Source organism: Hemibagrus wyckioides, linkage group LG19 (genome assembly GCF_019097595.1).
Source record: "Hemibagrus wyckioides isolate EC202008001 linkage group LG19, SWU_Hwy_1.0, whole genome shotgun sequence".
NCBI classification, from domain to species: domain Eukaryota; kingdom Metazoa; phylum Chordata; class Actinopteri; order Siluriformes; family Bagridae; genus Hemibagrus; species Hemibagrus wyckioides.
Window position 1 is genome coordinate 5,181,684 of NC_080728.1, and position 18,317 is coordinate 5,200,000.

At 40.9% G+C, this 18,317-nt stretch overlaps 1 protein-coding gene across 1 annotated transcript; it reads left to right on the forward strand.

The window, feature by feature from the left end:
• The first annotated feature begins 7,376 nt into the window (after positions 1 to 7,376).
• Positions 7,377 to 15,764, forward strand: fgf6b (fibroblast growth factor 6b). Its single transcript, XM_058416687.1, has 3 exons — positions 7,377 to 9,388; positions 9,854 to 9,957; positions 14,818 to 15,764. Exons 1-3 carry the CDS (start codon positions 9,055 to 9,057, stop codon positions 14,992 to 14,994), a joined length of 615 nt encoding a protein of 204 aa, XP_058272670.1. The 5' UTR covers positions 7,377 to 9,054; the 3' UTR covers positions 14,995 to 15,764.
• The last annotated feature ends 2,553 nt before the right edge of the window (positions 15,765 to 18,317 follow it).

The window sequence follows — 18,317 nt, forward strand, 5'->3', positions numbered from 1 at the left end:
CAGAAGCTTACAAACTGTGTTGTAATGCTGCAATGCAGTGAATTATTCAGAGGAAATGACGGACTCCACCAGAGGGCGATATCTTCAACTAAAGAAATCCTTTTACACTCCAGCTTTCCAAAAAAAAAAAAAAAAGGAAACTTTTGTTTCTTCAACAGTTTTGTGCTTTGACCTCATCTGGTCATATCATTTCCATTAATATTTTTATTATTGATCATTATGCAGTTTAGTCTCAATAATACATCAGATTGCAGAGATTAGACAGCAAGTCTTAGGAATCTGATTACTCAATAAGTTTCTGATACAAAGACTGAGGAAATAGCTTCCTGTTTATTCAGACCTTTAAAATAATTACATTGTGGTCCATATAATGATTATTTTAGCAATGCTTCCTGGCTGAGTGACAGAATCATTTTTAAAGATTAGTGCCTCATTACTCATTGTGATTTCAGCATTACTCTTTCTCTCTCTCTCTCTCTCTCTCTCTCTCTGTCTGTCTGTCTCTGTCTCTCTCTCTCTCTCTCTCTCTCTCTCTCTGTTTCTCTCTCTCTTTCTTTTTTATGTCTATGGATAGGATATATTTAAAGATACTAGGATACTAAGGATATCTGACAGTTGTGACCTTGTGGCTGGGCCCCCATTTATTTATTTATTTATTTATTTATTTGTAAGTAACAGAGCTGCTGTTACTGAGCTTAAGCTTTAGATTTAGGTGGATGTGTAGCATTAATTAGACACTCACAAATATAGTACGACAAGTGTGTGTGTGTGTCTGACTGAACACACTTCCCTTTCATCTGCAAAATTACCTTGCTCGACATTCCTGGCTTTCTGCCCCCACTAACCCACCCATTCCTAGCATGTGTGTCCTACTGGCACTCAGATCAGCCAGTGAGGAAAGGTGCTCATGCTTTCACGCTCTCTTTGAGATAGCCGCCGGTGCACTTGACGCCTGAAGGGGGTGAGAACGTGCAAAGTGGCCCACGAATGTCTGATAGAATGTCTTACATTCCTGCACTGGGCTCAGTGGCCTGGTGTTGGGTTCCGGCGGGAGAGATAGAAGAAGTGAGGTGCACTACACACTCCTCTGAAATCTGTTCCTGGGTTACTGGTACTTTCCAAACTAAACATAACAGCTATTTTCAGAATTTTGCACCATTTCTAATGTCAGCAATATCGTTTAACAGGACGTTATTTAAGACCAATATTACATGATTTAGCTTGTGGAGAAATCCTTTAAATAGAATAACTGACATTTACACTCCTTGTGCACTTTATTAGGAACATCTCTACACCTACTCACAGGACAATCGCTTCAGATAATGATCAAACATCAGAATGAAGAAAATATTGACCACTGATTTTTACTATGACATAATTGTTTTGCAATATTTGAGTATTTTTTTCCACTTGCTGATCTTCTGGGAATTTTACATACAGCAGTTTCTAGGGTTTATCCAGAATGATGCAATAAAGAAAAACATCCTGTGAGCATCAGCTCTGCTGACAGAAACGCCTTGTTGATGACAGAGGTCAGTGGAGAATATCCACACTGTACATCTGTGGTGAGCAGGAAAGCATCTCAGAAAGCACAACATGTCAACCCTTCAGGGTGTTACGCTACCACAACATAAGATTAATCAACACCATCATATACAGTATATTAGTCTAAACAGTAATATTCTTGTAACACAGAGTCAGCTCTAGTCAGTTTGTGTGTATGTTTCTATTAAAGACTGGTATGGAATATTAAAAAAAATGTTTTCTGTAAATTTTTTTGGAAAGATTTATGGTAATTAATCAGGTCTGCTTCGCTTTCAGGATAGAAACTGAAACCTGAACTGAAATTAGAGTCCCTTCACATCTTTGAATCAAAGGTCCTGCTACTTTAAACAAGAAATACACCACACAGAATGTTGCACCGTGACATGACAGTTTCATCCTGTAGTATCATCTCTCTCTGTTCGTCTCTCTCTCTCTCTTTCTCTCTCTCTCTCTTTCTCTCTCTCTCTCTCTCTCTCTCTCTTTCTTTCTCTCTATTCAAATTAAACTTGAGTATTAAAGCATATTAAATTACTGATGCAATAAAGCACTCTCCTTGTGTGTGTGTGTGTCTGTGTCTGTGTGTGTGTGTGTCTGTGTGTGTGTGTCTTTGGCATGTCATTGCCTGTTGAGGTGATGAAGGACCTGCTTTACTCTGTAATTGCTCTCAACTCTCTTCTTCTGCTTTTACTGACAAGTTCATGACCTTCAGATGCAGTGTCACAGCACACCTATTTATTTATTTATGCTTGATTTGTAAACTCTTACAGTCTAAACAAACTTATGTAGATAAGTAGAAAGATGCTTTTAAAAAAAAAGATTACTACAGTAACATAATTCTTAGTGATTATTTTCAAGTTTGAAGTCTGAGAAGGGAACAGTATCTGTTTCATCAGGTGGTATGACCACTGATTTATGAGATGTGCTTGATCATGATTCGTAAACACAGCTGTATTTTGCCCTGTAATAATCGTGTAATATGATATTAGATATGTATTTCATATATATTTTTAAAAGAAATTATTGTAAGCCATTGAAACAGTCTCTAATAACACTCCTTGCATGTCAGTCTTGAAGTCTGCACTGCTTCCTGAAGTATTCCTGAAGAAATTCTATTTTTCTTTCTTAGAATTATTTCTCATAAAAAAATAAAATAAAATAAAATACTGATAAATTACCCCTCAGTGTAAGTGAGTGAGTGTGTGAACTTGTGCGCATGGTTCCTTGTGATGGTTTGGTGACCCATCCAGGGTGTATCCCATACTACACTTCTTAATATTCCCAAGAAAAGCTCTGGATTCACTGCAATCCTGAAGATAGATGAATGAATGAATGAATGAATGAATGAATGAATGAATGAATGAAATGTGTTCTTACTGCACTTCATATTCTGCCTCACTGGAACACATTGGATAAAATAGGCTCTCAAATGAATAATGGTTCCTTCAGTGGCAGCTTATCCACAGGATCAGGTTGGACAGAGAGACATTTGAGAAAATCTTAATAAAGTGCTAATATACAACTCCATACCATTTTAATTGCCTTTGTGGAGTGACCAACAATTATTTTAATGTTGCTATTTCTCAGATATAAGTCGGTGCCCTATAGATTTCCTCACATTTCTTTCTAAATATGCATTTTAGCTTGATTGATTTACTACTGCAACTAGTGATCAGCAATAGGAACTGCAACAAGCACTAATAAAATTCCATTGGGCCAGTTGGATTTGGATGGATTTTAAGGCAGTATGTTAAGCTAAGTAGCCTTTATTTGTCACATATACATTATAGTACAGTGAAATGCTTTCTTACATATCCCATCCTTGGGGGTTGGGGGTCAGAGCGCAGGGTCAGCCATGATGCAGCACCCCTGGAGTAAGGGGATGTTGGGGGCCTTGTTCAAGGGCCCAACAGTGGCAACTTGCCAGTGTTGGGGCTTGAACCCCGTTCTTGCACGTCAACAACCCAGACCCTTAACCACTTGAGCTACCACCGCCCCATTTAACAAGGTTTACCTCCGTTTATCCAGGGTTAACAATTTCAAGTGTGAAAAGCCCTTATGGGTTACAGAACCTCATAAAGGAAGGAAATGGGAATGGGGGATTATAGCAAAAAGCATTTGCATTTGGTGACCTTGTTTCCCATGAAAAAAGATAAAAAATGTGTCTTTTCCAGTGCCTGAATTTTTGGGGGTTAATGAGTTTTTGAGATGTAGTTGGGCTGGACCTTTTTGCTGAAATCTGTCAACCCTGGCATCGTACACTGGCAAACCCACCTGCTGTATCGAACAGATTATAACCACTCAAAAGGGCTTTTCACACTTGAAATTGTTAACCCTGGGTCATCCTAAACCCCGGATAAACGGAATCCTGGGTTATCTGTAATCACGTTTCACACTGCTGATACTGTACCTTACTGTTAATCCTGGGTATTCGTTAACAGACGTTTCACACTGTACATTCCTAAACCCCGGGTTAACGTTCTTATTTGCATATTTGTGGTGTCACTGTCACTGATTGGACGAACAGCAGGCAACCTGTTTACACAATGTGCGTTTCTTGTTAATGACGTGACATGAGCCTCGCTGCTCAATTTCTGATTGGCTGTCTGTTGCCAAGCATCCAGCAGCAACAAGCAAACACTGCTCCTTTTCACACCGAACAAATTTAGCACCACAGTGTGGGGTTAACACCTGCTCCGGAGCAGGATTTCATAACCCCAGGTAAAAAGCAGTGCTAACACCGCTTTCAAATTACAGGTGTGAAACGTTCCTTTACCCGGGCTTAAAAGCAGTGTTTAGAACGACAATAACCCGGGGTTAAGCACAGTGTGAAAAACCTAAAAGTGAGCTGACAGACTCTACACTGGATGACTGTATGCAGCTCTACTTCAGGGTAACATTACTATAAATTCACTAGCTAGTAGTTTATAGCATCAGTCAAGCGTGATAGTCTTGGCACTTAATACCATTTGTTCATTAATTTTGTCGTCCATAAGCTATGTTCATAAGCCAATTCTAAGTAAATGACTAATTCATAAAAGATGTAAAAACTGTCACTAAAAATAACAATGCTTAATTCAGAATATTACTTCCACTTCTCTTCGGAGGAACTTCAGCTGATATATGATGAATCGTTCAGAGAAAAAAACTGCGCTGAACCAGACTTTTATCCCAGGCAGCACAGAAAGTGATGACCTCTAGATCTGTAAGCTGGCAGCATTTATGCCTGAGTCATTCCCCAGTACGTGCTTTAGTACTTCGAGTTCTCTGTCTCTCTGCAGGGGGGCAGATGCAGTGTGCTCACCAACCATGCTTCTGCCTCTGATCCTGTCAGCTCAGTCACGCTGTGGAGCATTAAGACTGCTTGGCCACACATGCTGGAGTCTGGCTTGGAGAAGAAATCTGCAGGAAATACAGCTCATTCACTCTGACACAGATCTCAGTCACCAACACTACGTCACCTGTATGTGGAAATAAGCACCACAAAATCATTTTAGTTGTTCCTTCAGTGGTATTCTATATGTAGATATAGACTCACTGGCCACTTTTTTAGGAACACCTATACATGCGCTTATCCATGTCGCAGCAGGTGGAGAGCTTCACATTATTTTGACATGATTGAGGCTTAAGGGGTTGGTGCCAGAAGTGCTGGGTTGAGTATTTCATTGGACACAGGATCACTAAAACTGGACAGCTGTAGATTAGAAAAAGACTTGCTAGGTCTTTTTTCCAGTTTTGGTCAGTCTGTGCCCACTGTATCATCAGATTCCTGTGGAATCCGAAGTGTTTTTTCTTCTGTTGTCGCTCATTCATCTTATGTTGTGTGATCCTGAGATGCTTTTCTGCTCACCATGGCTGCAAACAGTGATTATCTACGTGTGAGTCTTCCTTTCCACTCAAACCAGTCTGATTTCTGTTTAAACTCTGTAGACTGTTTTGCCTGAAAATCCCAGGAGATCAGCCGTTTCTGAAATCTTATAACCACTTTTAAAGTCTATGAGATCCCATTTCCGAACCTCCCATTCTGATGTTCCCTTTGTATATTATCTGAAGCTCTTGACCTGTATCTGCATGACTATAAGCATTGTGCATTGTGACGCTGCCACATGATTGGCAAATAATTACGTTTGTTCAAGGTTACATGAGTTCAGTCGGTGTATATTGTTGTGTTGAACCAGTACGTCCATTAGCTTTTGTACTTGCAGAAGCCGAAAAGAAAGACTCACAGTGCTTTGCCACATGAGTCCTTTAATCCTGAATTATGGATAACGTTGGCCTGGTTTTTAAAACTGTATTATTCCTTCATGACTCCTTCGTATCTTTTTTTATACATTTGCACAGGTTTTTCCATGAAATTAGGAAGTCACGAGACCCACCAGACGTGAAAATACAGCTGCCCGCCTGTGGAGTATTAAATTTTTAATGGACATTCATGGTCCTTATGTCATGCTTGGGTAATTCCCTGCCTGCTGTTATTGCCTCTTCTCAGCTGTTGTATTTATACTGTACAACCCTGTGTTAATAAAAACCTAATTTAAAGGGCTTGAGGTGCAGTAGATCTCGTTACTCACACTGCTGCACTCCTCAAGGGTACAAAACCTACTGGTATGGCCGTATCAGTATTAACAATTTAGAATTATATTTGAAGGAGGGACTGTGTGTATGTTTGTGTGTGTGTGTGTGTGTGTGAGAGAGAGAGAGAGAGAGAGAGAGAAAGAGAGAGAGAAAGACAGAGAGAGAGAAACAGCTGACCAAAGACAAAAGTAACATTCATGACGTTCCTGCTTACAGTCCTCAGATTTCAAGTTATGTTTGACAGCCATGACTCTAGTATACTGGGGTGAGGTGGGGTGGGGGGCTTCTGAGAACAGCTTAAGTCTACACGTAGACCCTGCCTTTGCTCTTATTGGAACCTGGTCTCAGGAAACAGGAAAACAAACCACACACTTCATTGAATTCAGTATCTCTCTCTCTCTCTCTCATTCAGTTCAATGCTGCTTAATTTGCATGGCAAATCATTTATGTATTGCATGGTAGAGCAAAAGAAGCAGGAATTGAACAAAGTGAAAAATAGTAATGAGAAAAAAAGCAGATGCTAAAAAATATATCGCAAAATGAATAACTGTGGTAATACAGTGACACAGCGATAAGGTGTTGAGGCAGAGTTAGGGTGTGTAGTCTCTCTCTCTCTCTCTCTCTCTCTCTCTCTCTCTCTCTCTCTCTCTGGTAGCTTCCACCTCATTGCTGGACTTCAGAAAATTTCAGCAACAAGCAATCTTCTGCACTGTCCCATATAGGACTCGCTCCTCTGCCATCTCTCTATTCCTGATATTTACCGGCTGACCTAGTTCTAACAATGTGCTTGACCCCTCCCCCTTGTCTAAGAATGGACATATTGTTGTCTTCCAGGTCAGTGTTTCTCCATCCTGAGCCGAAATGCCCTGGTACTGTACATTTTATCTCATCAGCTCAGTCACAGTCTGTTGCTAAAACAAGTGCCTTCTATCTGATGACCTGGATTAGGAAACACTAAGCAATATTATTTATGCTTTCTTCTATTAGACTTTACAGTGTATACTGTCTATAGCAGTTGCAAGCCATTGATACTGTGACATATGTAACACAAAAAGGTTGGATTATATTAGAGAAAATTTTTTGTGCTTGTAGTTTTTATTTTTATTATTTTCACAGTGGATATGACCTTTTATCAGAGAGTTATATAAATAGCAGAAAGTTCAATTCAAAGCAGATCATGTGTCAGAAATGATTTGCTCATATGCACTTATTATACACACAAAAGTACCGAACAAAACTGTATCAAAAGGTGCAGCAGAGTCATGAGAGCAAATCAATTGCACAAACAATATTATTCTGACTGATCACCTTTATCTTATCCTATATGTATGATGCAGCATTTCTATCCTGATGGGTGGGGTCTCTTGCAAGATGACTCCGCCCCACCCACAGACCATGAGGGCTCACTGTATTGCTTAAAAGTGATGTAAATAAATTTTAAAATTTTGTAATTTGATGTTCCCTTCAGTGCAGGTCTAGAGACTTAGTTAAAAGAGACAAGGCTCATCCCAACTCTCAACACTTTATACTGGATTCTCCTTTAACTTGTCTCTAACCCTGTCTCGAACCATGCTGTCCAAAAGGCTCAGCGAAATTAAGAGGCCATGTCAGTGCAATGTTAAAAACAGCTAGATGTAAAGCCGTCCTCTCAGCAGTCACTCAGCAGAATCATACTGCCACTCCAACACAGCTATCGATCTAAGGCTTAGTCTGTCTATTGGACTGTCATTATTTCAATCAGGGTTCTGGCATCATGTTTAAGACAGCTGATGATACAGCATATGACTGTGCACTTGTGCCAGTGGAGCAGCCTTCTGCCAGGTAGTGGAATTCCTCAGAGAGGTACACTGAATTGTGGGAGGATTTTTTTTAACCTAACAAAAAAACTCATTTTTTTAATATATATTCTGTAATTATTTATCCATAGCAATGCACTTTTAGTAAAATTTTCTTAAAAGTTGCTTAGAAAGTTGAAAGGGAACACTCTTTTGTAGGGTGTTGAAATTATTATTTTTTCTTTTTTGCCTGTATGAGACTTGTAAATTATAATATATTCTAACAAGATGTCAAATGCAGTAACTAATAAAGATGACTTCATGAGTAAATGATGCAATTTTGCCACTGAACGAGAGATGCTGCACTGACGTCACGGCATACCGAGTGGCGCGCGCGTTTGGTACAGCATCACCCTGCATCCTTACAATCTAAACCCTACGCTTTGTATTGGCTTTTATTTCTGGAAGAGACGTCACGCATGCTTATCATGCCATATGCTATCATTGCGGGAAATAAAAGAGCTTAAGCTTCCATAACCTGTCTAAACTTCCTCCAAAAAGGCAACGGGGGGAAAAGTGTCAGACGGCAGTGTGAGGGCCATAGCTCTGCGGTGACAAGTGACCTGTTTTTACACCTTCCTTCTAAATAAGGAAGCGGCCTGGTCAGCCATATGACCGGCGTCCCAAATTGGGACGCTTGTAGTCCCATCCAGTGCAGCAGCTAGTGCCTGAGCGCGCATCACAACTTTCCCTGTGCTCCTCCCCCACCACCTCCTCCTCCCGATCGCGCGGGACAGTGCGTGAAGACAAAGTGATGTCGCACGTCAGGATGCTGGGGGCCTGGCAAGGTGTGATAGGTGTTCGGTGAGTGTGGGGCCACACACACACACACACACACGCACACACTGAGCGGTCCGGCGTTGCCCCTAAAAGCAAAGAGGCGAAACATGCTAATCACTACTATCAGCACCAGCACAGCCACCGCACGTCGCAGCGCGCTCTTACTTCGTCCCCCACTGACTCCGCGCTCGCGCTTCGCTCCTGAAACCCAGCTCCGTGACGCTAAAATAAGCTCGTGCAGCCATGCCGAAGGCAGGAAAACAGGAGGAGCGGTATTTTTAGGTCCGTGCGCTTCGCACCACGTGCCCCCGAGGTAAACTGGATGGCCATTGCGCGAAGGTCGCTCGTCAGTATGGTCCGCGAGGCCAGCGCGCGCTGGCCGCTCGCCGCTGTGCTCTTCCTGGGCTTGCTGACCGGGATCGGGCCGCCCAGCGCCAGCGCTACCAACGGGACTTGGCCCGAGCGCCGCTGGGAAAGCCTGCTGTCGCGCTCTGTGCTGGCCATCTCGGGCGAAAGGGCGGACACGAGCTGGGAGAACGACTATTTGCTGGGCATCAAGCGCGTGCGACGGCTCTACTGCAACGTGGGCATCGGGTTTCACCTGCAGGTCCTCCCAGATGGCCGGATCAACGGTGTGCACGACGAGAACCAGTACAGTGAGTTTGCGTGCAGAAATTCTGTAATGCAACACACTCGCACATACACACACACACGCGCTCACGCGCGCGGTCTCGCGCGCACACGCACACTGCCCGGACGCACAGCTTCCTCACTATAAATGAATATATATTTGCACATTTAATGCATTTCTTTACTAAAACACAATATATCCGTTAGTGTAAAGTATCCACATGACACGAATGCTTGGACGGATATAGATAGACTGCAACTTATTTTTATACAGACTCCTTCGGAAGTCCTGAATCCGCTCTGTCCTGTCCTGACTGCACTTCTGTAAGACCTATAGAGAGTCGTGTTATTAATCTCAACGTGCTTTTCTGTTCTGTTTGGAACAAAGGCACTGCGTCCCTTCACAACACCTGCTTACTGCTGTTCTTGGTGCTGCAGGATTGATCTGAATTGTAACGCGGATTGTGTGTGTGTGTGTGCTTTCTGATCAGGTCTGATAGAGATTTCCGCGGTGGAGCGCGGGGTGGTGAGTCTGTACGGCGTGAAGAGCGAGCTGTTCGTCGCCATGAACAGCAGGGGAAGATTGTACGGAGCGGTAGGTTTCACTTCACCCAGCATCCTTAAAGGCAGTGTTTCTCCTCTCCCTCCTCCTCCTCCTTCTGTGTGCTGCACATCTTTTTTTGTTACTCTTCTCCAACGCACAGTTCCTAGCCTCGGGGGCTTGTTATCAGATGTGAGAGCAGCAGGGATTAATTCATTGCTGAGTGTTAAAGCTGAAACAATGACATTTCAATGACTTACGGATATTTATAAGATATGATTTCTCACTCAGCTCTTACCTACTCGTTTTTACTCATTTCAGCCTAATAAATGCTTTGTTAATGGGCTGAAGAATTTTATTAGAGAAGCCAAATCATTGAAGTGAACTAAAGTGCAAGGACTTGAAATTTCAAAACAGGTGATACTGTACATGATCAATAATCCACTGTTTATTCATTTGTATATTTTAGTTGCGTTAGTTTCCAAAGAGTCCTCATAGAAATGAAAATCACAGACGTTTTCCAAAAAAAAGAGTGTTTTGTAAGCTGCAGTTTGGTATGGTCAATGTTTAGATTCGTTAATAGGTTTGAACTAGAACTTTAAGGTTCTCGCCCCTTTTGAGGAAACCCTTAATTGTTCTACGTTGAGTGTATTTCAGGCAGAACCCTTTCAGGATCACAGATCTATGTATTTAAATGAAGGGCAAAATTTTAGGGAAAATATGTAAGTTCCGAAAAAAAAGTAAATAAATAAATAAATAAATAAATATTGTCAGGTCATTAAATAGAAATATGTAAATTTACAAACATAATTAATTAAATACATGAACATTATATCACCATGTAAAATACCATACAGAAATAAAGCTTAAAAAAGTAAAACTTATAGGTTTTATAATAGAGTATAAGTTGTTGAACATACATGCAGCAATTACAGTCATGTATACTGCATTTACTACATATGGAATTCAGAATAATTAACGTGTAAACACACACAATTAATAAACTTACCAAAGTAACAACACTGGAAAAGTCTCCAATGTATCCAAACAGCATTCCTATTCCATATGGAAACGAAGGGATAATCAACACTGTAAATATTAATTTAGCACTGCAGTACAGCAAGTACAGAAAAGTGACAAAAAAAAAACCCCAACGACTTCATTTTATTACTTGCGAAGTCCTTGTCCTCATCACCTTCGTATCACCCCTTAGTGTTTTTCCCATCATCTGTTTGCCCTCATTATAGCCTTGTTGAAAGTTTCAACATCCTTTACATGATAGTCTCTCTTTAGTTACGCAATTAAATCCGGGTCCCTTGTGACAAGCGAGTACACCATGACCAAGACAGCTCAGTTTCAAATGTCAGCTCAAAGGAAAACATATTAGAGCTTTGAATGTGAAGTGAGAACACTAAAGCTGAATGGTGGAGAGCTTCTAAATGAATATTTAAAAAGATATTTTGTTGACATCGGCTCTGGGATAACGATTAACCCCTTTAATCTTACCCTATAGATATTTATTGGATGTTATTCAGTAACTATAATGAAGCTTTTAGTAACTACAGTGATAACAGGAAATGTATACAGTTAGGAAAGTAAAAAAAAGGAGTCCTCCCTAAGGAGTTGTAGGTGCTGCATTAATTCATAAATTTCATAATCTTAGTCTATAGATGGTGCTCACAATCAGGCCTTAATCACTAGCTAGGTATTTGAAAATCCCCATATTGTATATACATTTTGAGGACGTTCCACTAAAATGCCATTTTAAGGTCACTAAATGGCACAAGCATGAAATCTACCAAGATACATATTAAAGATGAATTTGTATCATTAATTATTGTTCATTTGTGCATAAAAGTCTGACAGTTTGTATAGGGTGTATACGGAAAGTACCTGAAATATCTATGTGGTTTAATTGCCGCTAAAAGTAACCATTAAAGTCTTGCTGCCATTTTTATCACCTTGCAGTAGCCTGAGAGTTTACAGCATTAGCTCAGTCTCAAAATGTCTGAGGAATGGATTCTGCTTATTCAAACACAGGGTTGAGAGAGACTTTGTGTTTTATTACGCACATATACAGTATCTTGTCATCTTGTCTAAGTATATATATGACTTTTATATGACTATACTACACATGTAGTTGAGTTTAATAGTCAAATATTTCAATATTTTATTTCAGTCACATACGCTGTCTTCACTTACACTTCACTGCTTCTCATTGCCGTTACTGCCATGTTTACCCGAAAGCTGAATCGTGCGAAGGTTAGTAATCATGAGCAGTTATTCCTCGCTCCCTTTCTCACACACCTATCTAAATTTGTCACACACCGTGACCTCTTCACGCTAAACACACTGATGATCTGACCTCATCTGCATATTTTAAAATTGCAGGAAGTCATCAGGTCACTAATTGCAGAAGAAAGTTCGGGCAGAATTTCTACATGTATATAGATTCAGGATTACGTAGGTCATTAAGATAAAATTCTGTGAGGATCATTCATATTACACAATAATAACATATACTGTTAGCACATATAACATAACATAGCATCAATCTTGCTCAGCGCTCTCAGAATGAGTTCTGAAGTTGTGTCTCGATTAAACTGTACGGAAAGCAGCTTCCTTTAACCTTCCAAACAATCAGGGGATAGAAAATGCGGACTGACAAAACAGATCACGTTTTTCCTCCCAATATGATTTGAGCACAAAATCAAAGCAGGCAAAGATTCATATAATCATCTAAGAGTGATTGTATTAAGGTGTATTTTTTATGAATAGGACCTGGAACAGATCCTACTTGTGTTAATCACGCTAATGATGCAAATGCAGCAAAATTCTGGGTTTCAGCCTCATTTATTTGCTGGCAGCTTAAAAATATAGCACTTGATGTAGCATATCCTATTTTTACATAATGACATGGAAGTAGTGTTAGATTTCGTAGCAGCAGAAAGCATTAAGCCTGGGCAGGAATTATACAGTCTTTTATATTGTATTTCTTAGACAAACTAAATGAATATATTACTGCTACTACACTACCACCAAATAGTTTACGGTTTCCAGCCCTTGTGTATTTATTGTCCTGCTCTCGTCACACTCTGTTGTGTATTTTCTTACACTGTATGCAAACTACATAGATGAATTCTATTAAAAAGCCACTTGACTTTAGTGCGCAACTTAATATGCGAAAACAAGGTCATTATATTGTAAAGTGGTGTTTGCACAGTGTACTTTTCATTAAGCTATTTTGAGGCTTTAGAATAATGCACTGTTCATTAAAGCCGCTCTTCTCTAAAGGAAACATGCCTGTGATTTATTAGATCCCCTGACTAAGCAGTCATCTGCTCTGCTTCAAGTAGCTCACTCCAAGTAGGTCTAAAGCTGCGTTCACGCAAGTCTCCGGTCTCTGTACTGTGAAGCCGTCAGTAGGCCTTACTAGTCTACTACTGGTTGCCATGGTAACAATGTTTATCATCGGGTGGAGCAACTAGCTTTGCAAATCTGGGGGGGGGGGGATTTGCGGATAAAATGAATTATTACGGAGGCAGATTTGATGTTCGTGAATAAAACTCAGCAGTGTTTAGTTTGCATATCGAACGAGATGAAGCCGGAGCAGTGTGTGTGAGCTCTACTGTCTTCACTCCCATTGGTAGTCGCTGTACCGAGTCGCTCCGTATTGGCATAAAGTTCAATTTTTCTCAACTTTGTCCCATTGCTGATGTTCACAAGCCCACATGTAGTCACCAGCACTCACTGAGAATTAATAATCTTTAGTAACTTTGTCACTACAACTCGTTGTATATGTCAACGTAACCTAGTTTATTTAGGCTTTATGGCCATGGCATATAAAATACAATCTTCAAGTTAAGTATTGTCCTTGATAAAGATGCCATGACTTTCATTCTCTTGAGTGTGCACCAAAGTTAACAGGGACAAATCATAATGTCATACTTGTATGTTTATTGTTACACTTGATTTCCATGCCATATTAGTTTGTTTATTTAGTTATTATGCTGTCTTCAAGTGCTCCTAGGATTATTAAAAATACGAGTTTCCCACTAGGACGTTGCGCATGAATGATAGAGAGATTTGTTTTAACATGGTTGGAAAGGGAGCACAGTTTCTGTACTGGATGACAGGATTTTGTTCATTCGTATATATATAAATGCAGCTTGTTAGCTCTAGATGTTTTGTTCATATTCATTCACATCGATCAGCAACCGTTCTGTGCATGTTGTACATTTTTTCTTCGTGATTGATTAGCTTATATTTCACTATAGTGTCATTATCATCAGCAAGCTACTGTAGCTGACATTGTAACGTGTGATGGTGTCAAAATAAAAGACAAAAGAAATATGTACGAATCCACCTGTCCGTAATCACTGCTTCAGAAGTGAGGAGTAGGATCGTTCCAATAGGACATGAAGACAACGTTAGCACTGCTCCTCACTCCACATGGGCTTAAATCTGATAGATGAAAGGATTGTGTTTTACTTGGTAACTAGTTTTAACCTTCACTTGGGCCGAGTGCATATTGTAATGTTTTTAAAAAGTATGGGAAATGGCTGTTGATATTTCTATTAGATATGTAATCCAATCTAATCAAACACTAGATGCCTCCAGTTCTAGTTAGATTAGATAGATAATGAAAGAAGTATAACGTTCTTCAAGTGAATAAGATTACAATTTTTTTTACAGTATATAAATCAGTTTCAAATCCAGAGTGAACACCTTTTCCCTTAAATCTGAGTTCATTCCAACAAAATGTGATGATCAGTACGATGACAAACATCTCAATCAGTCAAGAAAAGAGTGCTCATGGAGCGGCAGAGCCACGTGCTACATCTTGTACGTAACTTGTGTGTATATTTTCCATCGTCCGTGTTTCTGATCTGGTTTTCTCTCCTTCCTTTTCAGCCCACCTTTAAACACGAGTGCAAGTTCAAGGAGACCTTGCTGCCAAATAACTATAATGCCTACGAGTCTTCCGTTTACAAGGGATTCTATATCGCTCTCAGCAAACACGGCAGAGTGAAGAGAGGCAACAAGGCCAGCACCTCCATGACGGTCACTCACTTCCTCCCTCGAATATGAGCGAGACTGGCACGAGCGCTCTCGTTTTGCACATGCGGTTTGCTCTCCGTACACGGGAGACTCGAAAACGATGAATACGTACCCACCAAAAAGAGACTGCAAGAATAACTACTCCGATTAATATTTATTATTCTGACATGATATATGTATATTTGGATAGCCAAAGTTTTTTTTTTTGGTTTGATTTTTATGTATATGCCATTTTTGCTGCTTCTTCGTTGTTTTTTTTTTACATTGCGGCTTGTGGATTTGGAGATGCCAGTCTCCTCACCTTACTCGGGTGCTTTAACAGGACATAAGGAAATACCGGAACAGAGACGGAAGATGTCCTCTTCGGCTTGATACAGCAATTTTTTTTTTTAAATTACCTCAGAGCCGCTTATGGGTTAAAGGGATTCACAGGAGTTATGCAGAAAATTCTAATTTTTTTGTCTATGCCAAAGCAAGCTTGATAGTTTCATTTGTGCTGTCAGGTTATCTATATACTAACATATCTAGATTTTTTTAAATTTATTATTATTATTATTATTATTATTATTATTATTATTATTATTTGGTTTTGTTTATTTATTTATTTTCCTCTAGTTCTCCTGCCATGGAAATGTGAGAGCACTTAAAGCAACACGGATCCCTTTTTTGCTGCATGATGAGCTGAGGTGCCTTGGCATTCCTCCACGCCGCCCCTTTAACATGCATTCTCCGAACGCCCCAGGGAGTCAGAAATAGGGCTGACATGTTAGCCAGGGCTCTGGAGGGACTCTCCCGCTGAGGGGGTGCTGGTGGGGAGGGAGGGAGGGAGGTGGTTTTGGGGTGGGGTAGGATGGGGGGTGGGCAGGGTGTCATGATGGCCGTCCAGTCTCAAGCTTGATTTCGCTTTTCTTTGACTTCTTTGAGAACTGGCCGGTCTGAGTGCTGGCCTCAGCGAATGAGAGACTCAGAGTCAGACTTGACAAAAAAAATGTAAAAAAAAAAAAAAAAAAACATCGGCTCTCTCTTTAGTTCACTGTTCACTAGGGTTTGGAGAAAAAAAAAAAACTATGGTGCAAGACTATCTTTTCCGGTGGCCAAGAGTTCCCTTTGCTCCTGGTGTACTTTTCGCTTGTGCCCTCTAGCTTCAGATGTTTTTCGCGAACTTGTGCAAGTGTGTCCTGAGAAGTATTTCCGTTCCCATTACGAGACTCTGTGACGCTGATATTGCTTGTCACCGGAATGGCTGAAGATGGTACACTCGATATATACTAAAATAAGCCTGTTTTTTTTTCCTAGTATGTATGTATGTGCTAGTCTACTCAACCAATGAAACTGCTGTACATACCAAGAGCTTGGCCAAAAAATCTGGAAGCACAGAGCTTGACGCTTGGCTGTCTGCTGCTAATGGCAAAGCGTGTTTCAGATTGCACAAAGAGGCCATCGATGCTAGTGTCTGCTATTAGTGGTGGGGTCGGGGTGTGTGAGGGTTCAGGAGATATTTATTTATTCATGTGTGTAAGGAGAGAGATAGAGCGAGCGAGTGTGTGTGCGTCTGTGTGTGTGTGTGTGTGTAAGATGTGGAGCGGCTCGTGGCAGTGTCCCCAGGGAAGTGGGAGTGTGTGTGACAGGCTGCAAGGCTAAGCCTCTCTGCTGCAGCTGCACTGCAGTGGCACAGTGCTGTCTTGGAGGCTACTGCTGCTGTTACCAGCAAATAAAATTACAGGCTTGCCGCTGTGGTGTTTCGTGTACAAAGACGACCGTGATTCTTTTCTACTAAATCAGTACTGAAAGTCTGCCTTCAGTACTTTTGCTCAAAATCGAAATTCAGAGGTCACCCACTTTCCATGCCGAACCTTGGAGAAATAGCTGTTCAAAGGGAACAGGGTAGGAACGAAACTATTTTAATCCAGAGGAAGACATATGGGACGCCACAGCCAGATTTGTTTGTTCATTCTGCTGGAACTATGCAGCTCCTGACCAGGGGGTGGAGACGACAGCTTCCTAAATACCTGAGCGCACTGAGCATCGTACAGTTATTCCTGTAAAGAAAAAAAAACTCTACCGCTTGTCGAGGCCTTGAGATTCCAGCAGTAACCCGGGGCAGCCCTGGTCAGATATCGGCCCTTTTTTAGTTCATGGTCAGGGTCGCAGACAAGCCCTGAACCCTGAGGTGCTCAGGGTCATTAAAGTCCCTGAGTTTGCCATCATGTATTGCAGATTCTTCTTAAGCATCTAAGCAAGGCCTCAGACAGAATCAAGGGTGTGACAGTAAACTTGTGTTTGAAGGTCCAGTCCTGTCAAACACGCCATAAAACAGGGTACACACTACAGAATAAACTATTTCTATTTTGACAGAGAGGAGTATTTCTGTTTAAAGGTAGATGACACAAATGGTTTATGAAAAGATTTGTAAATCCCTAAATCTATAGTCCCTAATAATCTGTTGGTTGTTAAATATGTTCCAAACACGCAGGACTATATCTGTGTTATACTTGGATTGTTTTAATACCCTTAAGTTTTCTGAGAATCAGCATGTACTGAACTTCTAGGTGTGGTGTTGGTGTAACGACTAAGTGCTTCGTTTCCATTTCCACTTCTGGTTGTTAAAAATACTGTATTGAACGCCGCTCATGTCTCTGACCCGATCTTTTTCCCGTCCTTGTCCCCTTAGATGGCGTTTGCAGGGACTGCCTCCTGTCTCGTCAGTGCTATTGTACGCAAGCTCCTTTCTTGTGTTTGTTCTGTATCGCGTGTTGAAAAGGAAGCTTTCGATCAGATCACGTTCTGTGAAAGAGCATATAGTGCTGCTCCTGACAGTTTATAAGCCATAGAGCCTTATCATTGTCATGTCGTGTCACTGACAGCCTTTAGGCTCCAACATGAACTAAACAAAGCGGTTGGGAATTCTTGTCTGTTTCTGGTCAGTTTTATATTGTAACATGTGCTTAGACTTAACACATGCCTAGAAAACATTCTTGAGTTTTAAGCTCTTTGTTGCTGAATATTTGTGATATGGTTAGTGTGTCTTGGCGCTGAATCTCTGTGAAAACGTCAACGTTTCTTCGATAGGCATCACTGAGGTGTTCGTCCACAATCAGCAAATCACACCATCAGTTTGTGGTTAACGCTACACACCCTGGTGACTATCGTGACTGTCTGTACTCAATGCGGCTTGATACGAATCAAATCTTTCTTCAGATTCAGAAGGCAAGTTGAATCCTGTGACTTGTTGGAATGTGTGTAAAACTCACACACACCCTGAACACCTGGATCTTAATTCTCACCCAACGAATTGAGTATACTGTTCTGCCGTTCCGAGCATGCCTTTGCTTTTTGGACGAACGTGTAGAAAG

Excerpts from the sequence above, each read along its gene's own strand:
- fgf6b (XM_058416687.1), top strand. The coding sequence starts at position 9,055 with ATGGCCATTGCGCGAAGGTCGCTCGTCAGTATGGTCCGCGAGGCCAGC. Across the intron at positions 9,389-9,853 it reads GCACGACGAGAACCAGTACA|GTCTGATAGAGATTTCCGCG; the intron begins GTGAGTTTGCGT and ends CTTTCTGATCAG. Across the intron at positions 9,958-14,817 it reads GGGGAAGATTGTACGGAGCG|CCCACCTTTAAACACGAGTG; the intron begins GTAGGTTTCACT and ends CTTCCTTTTCAG.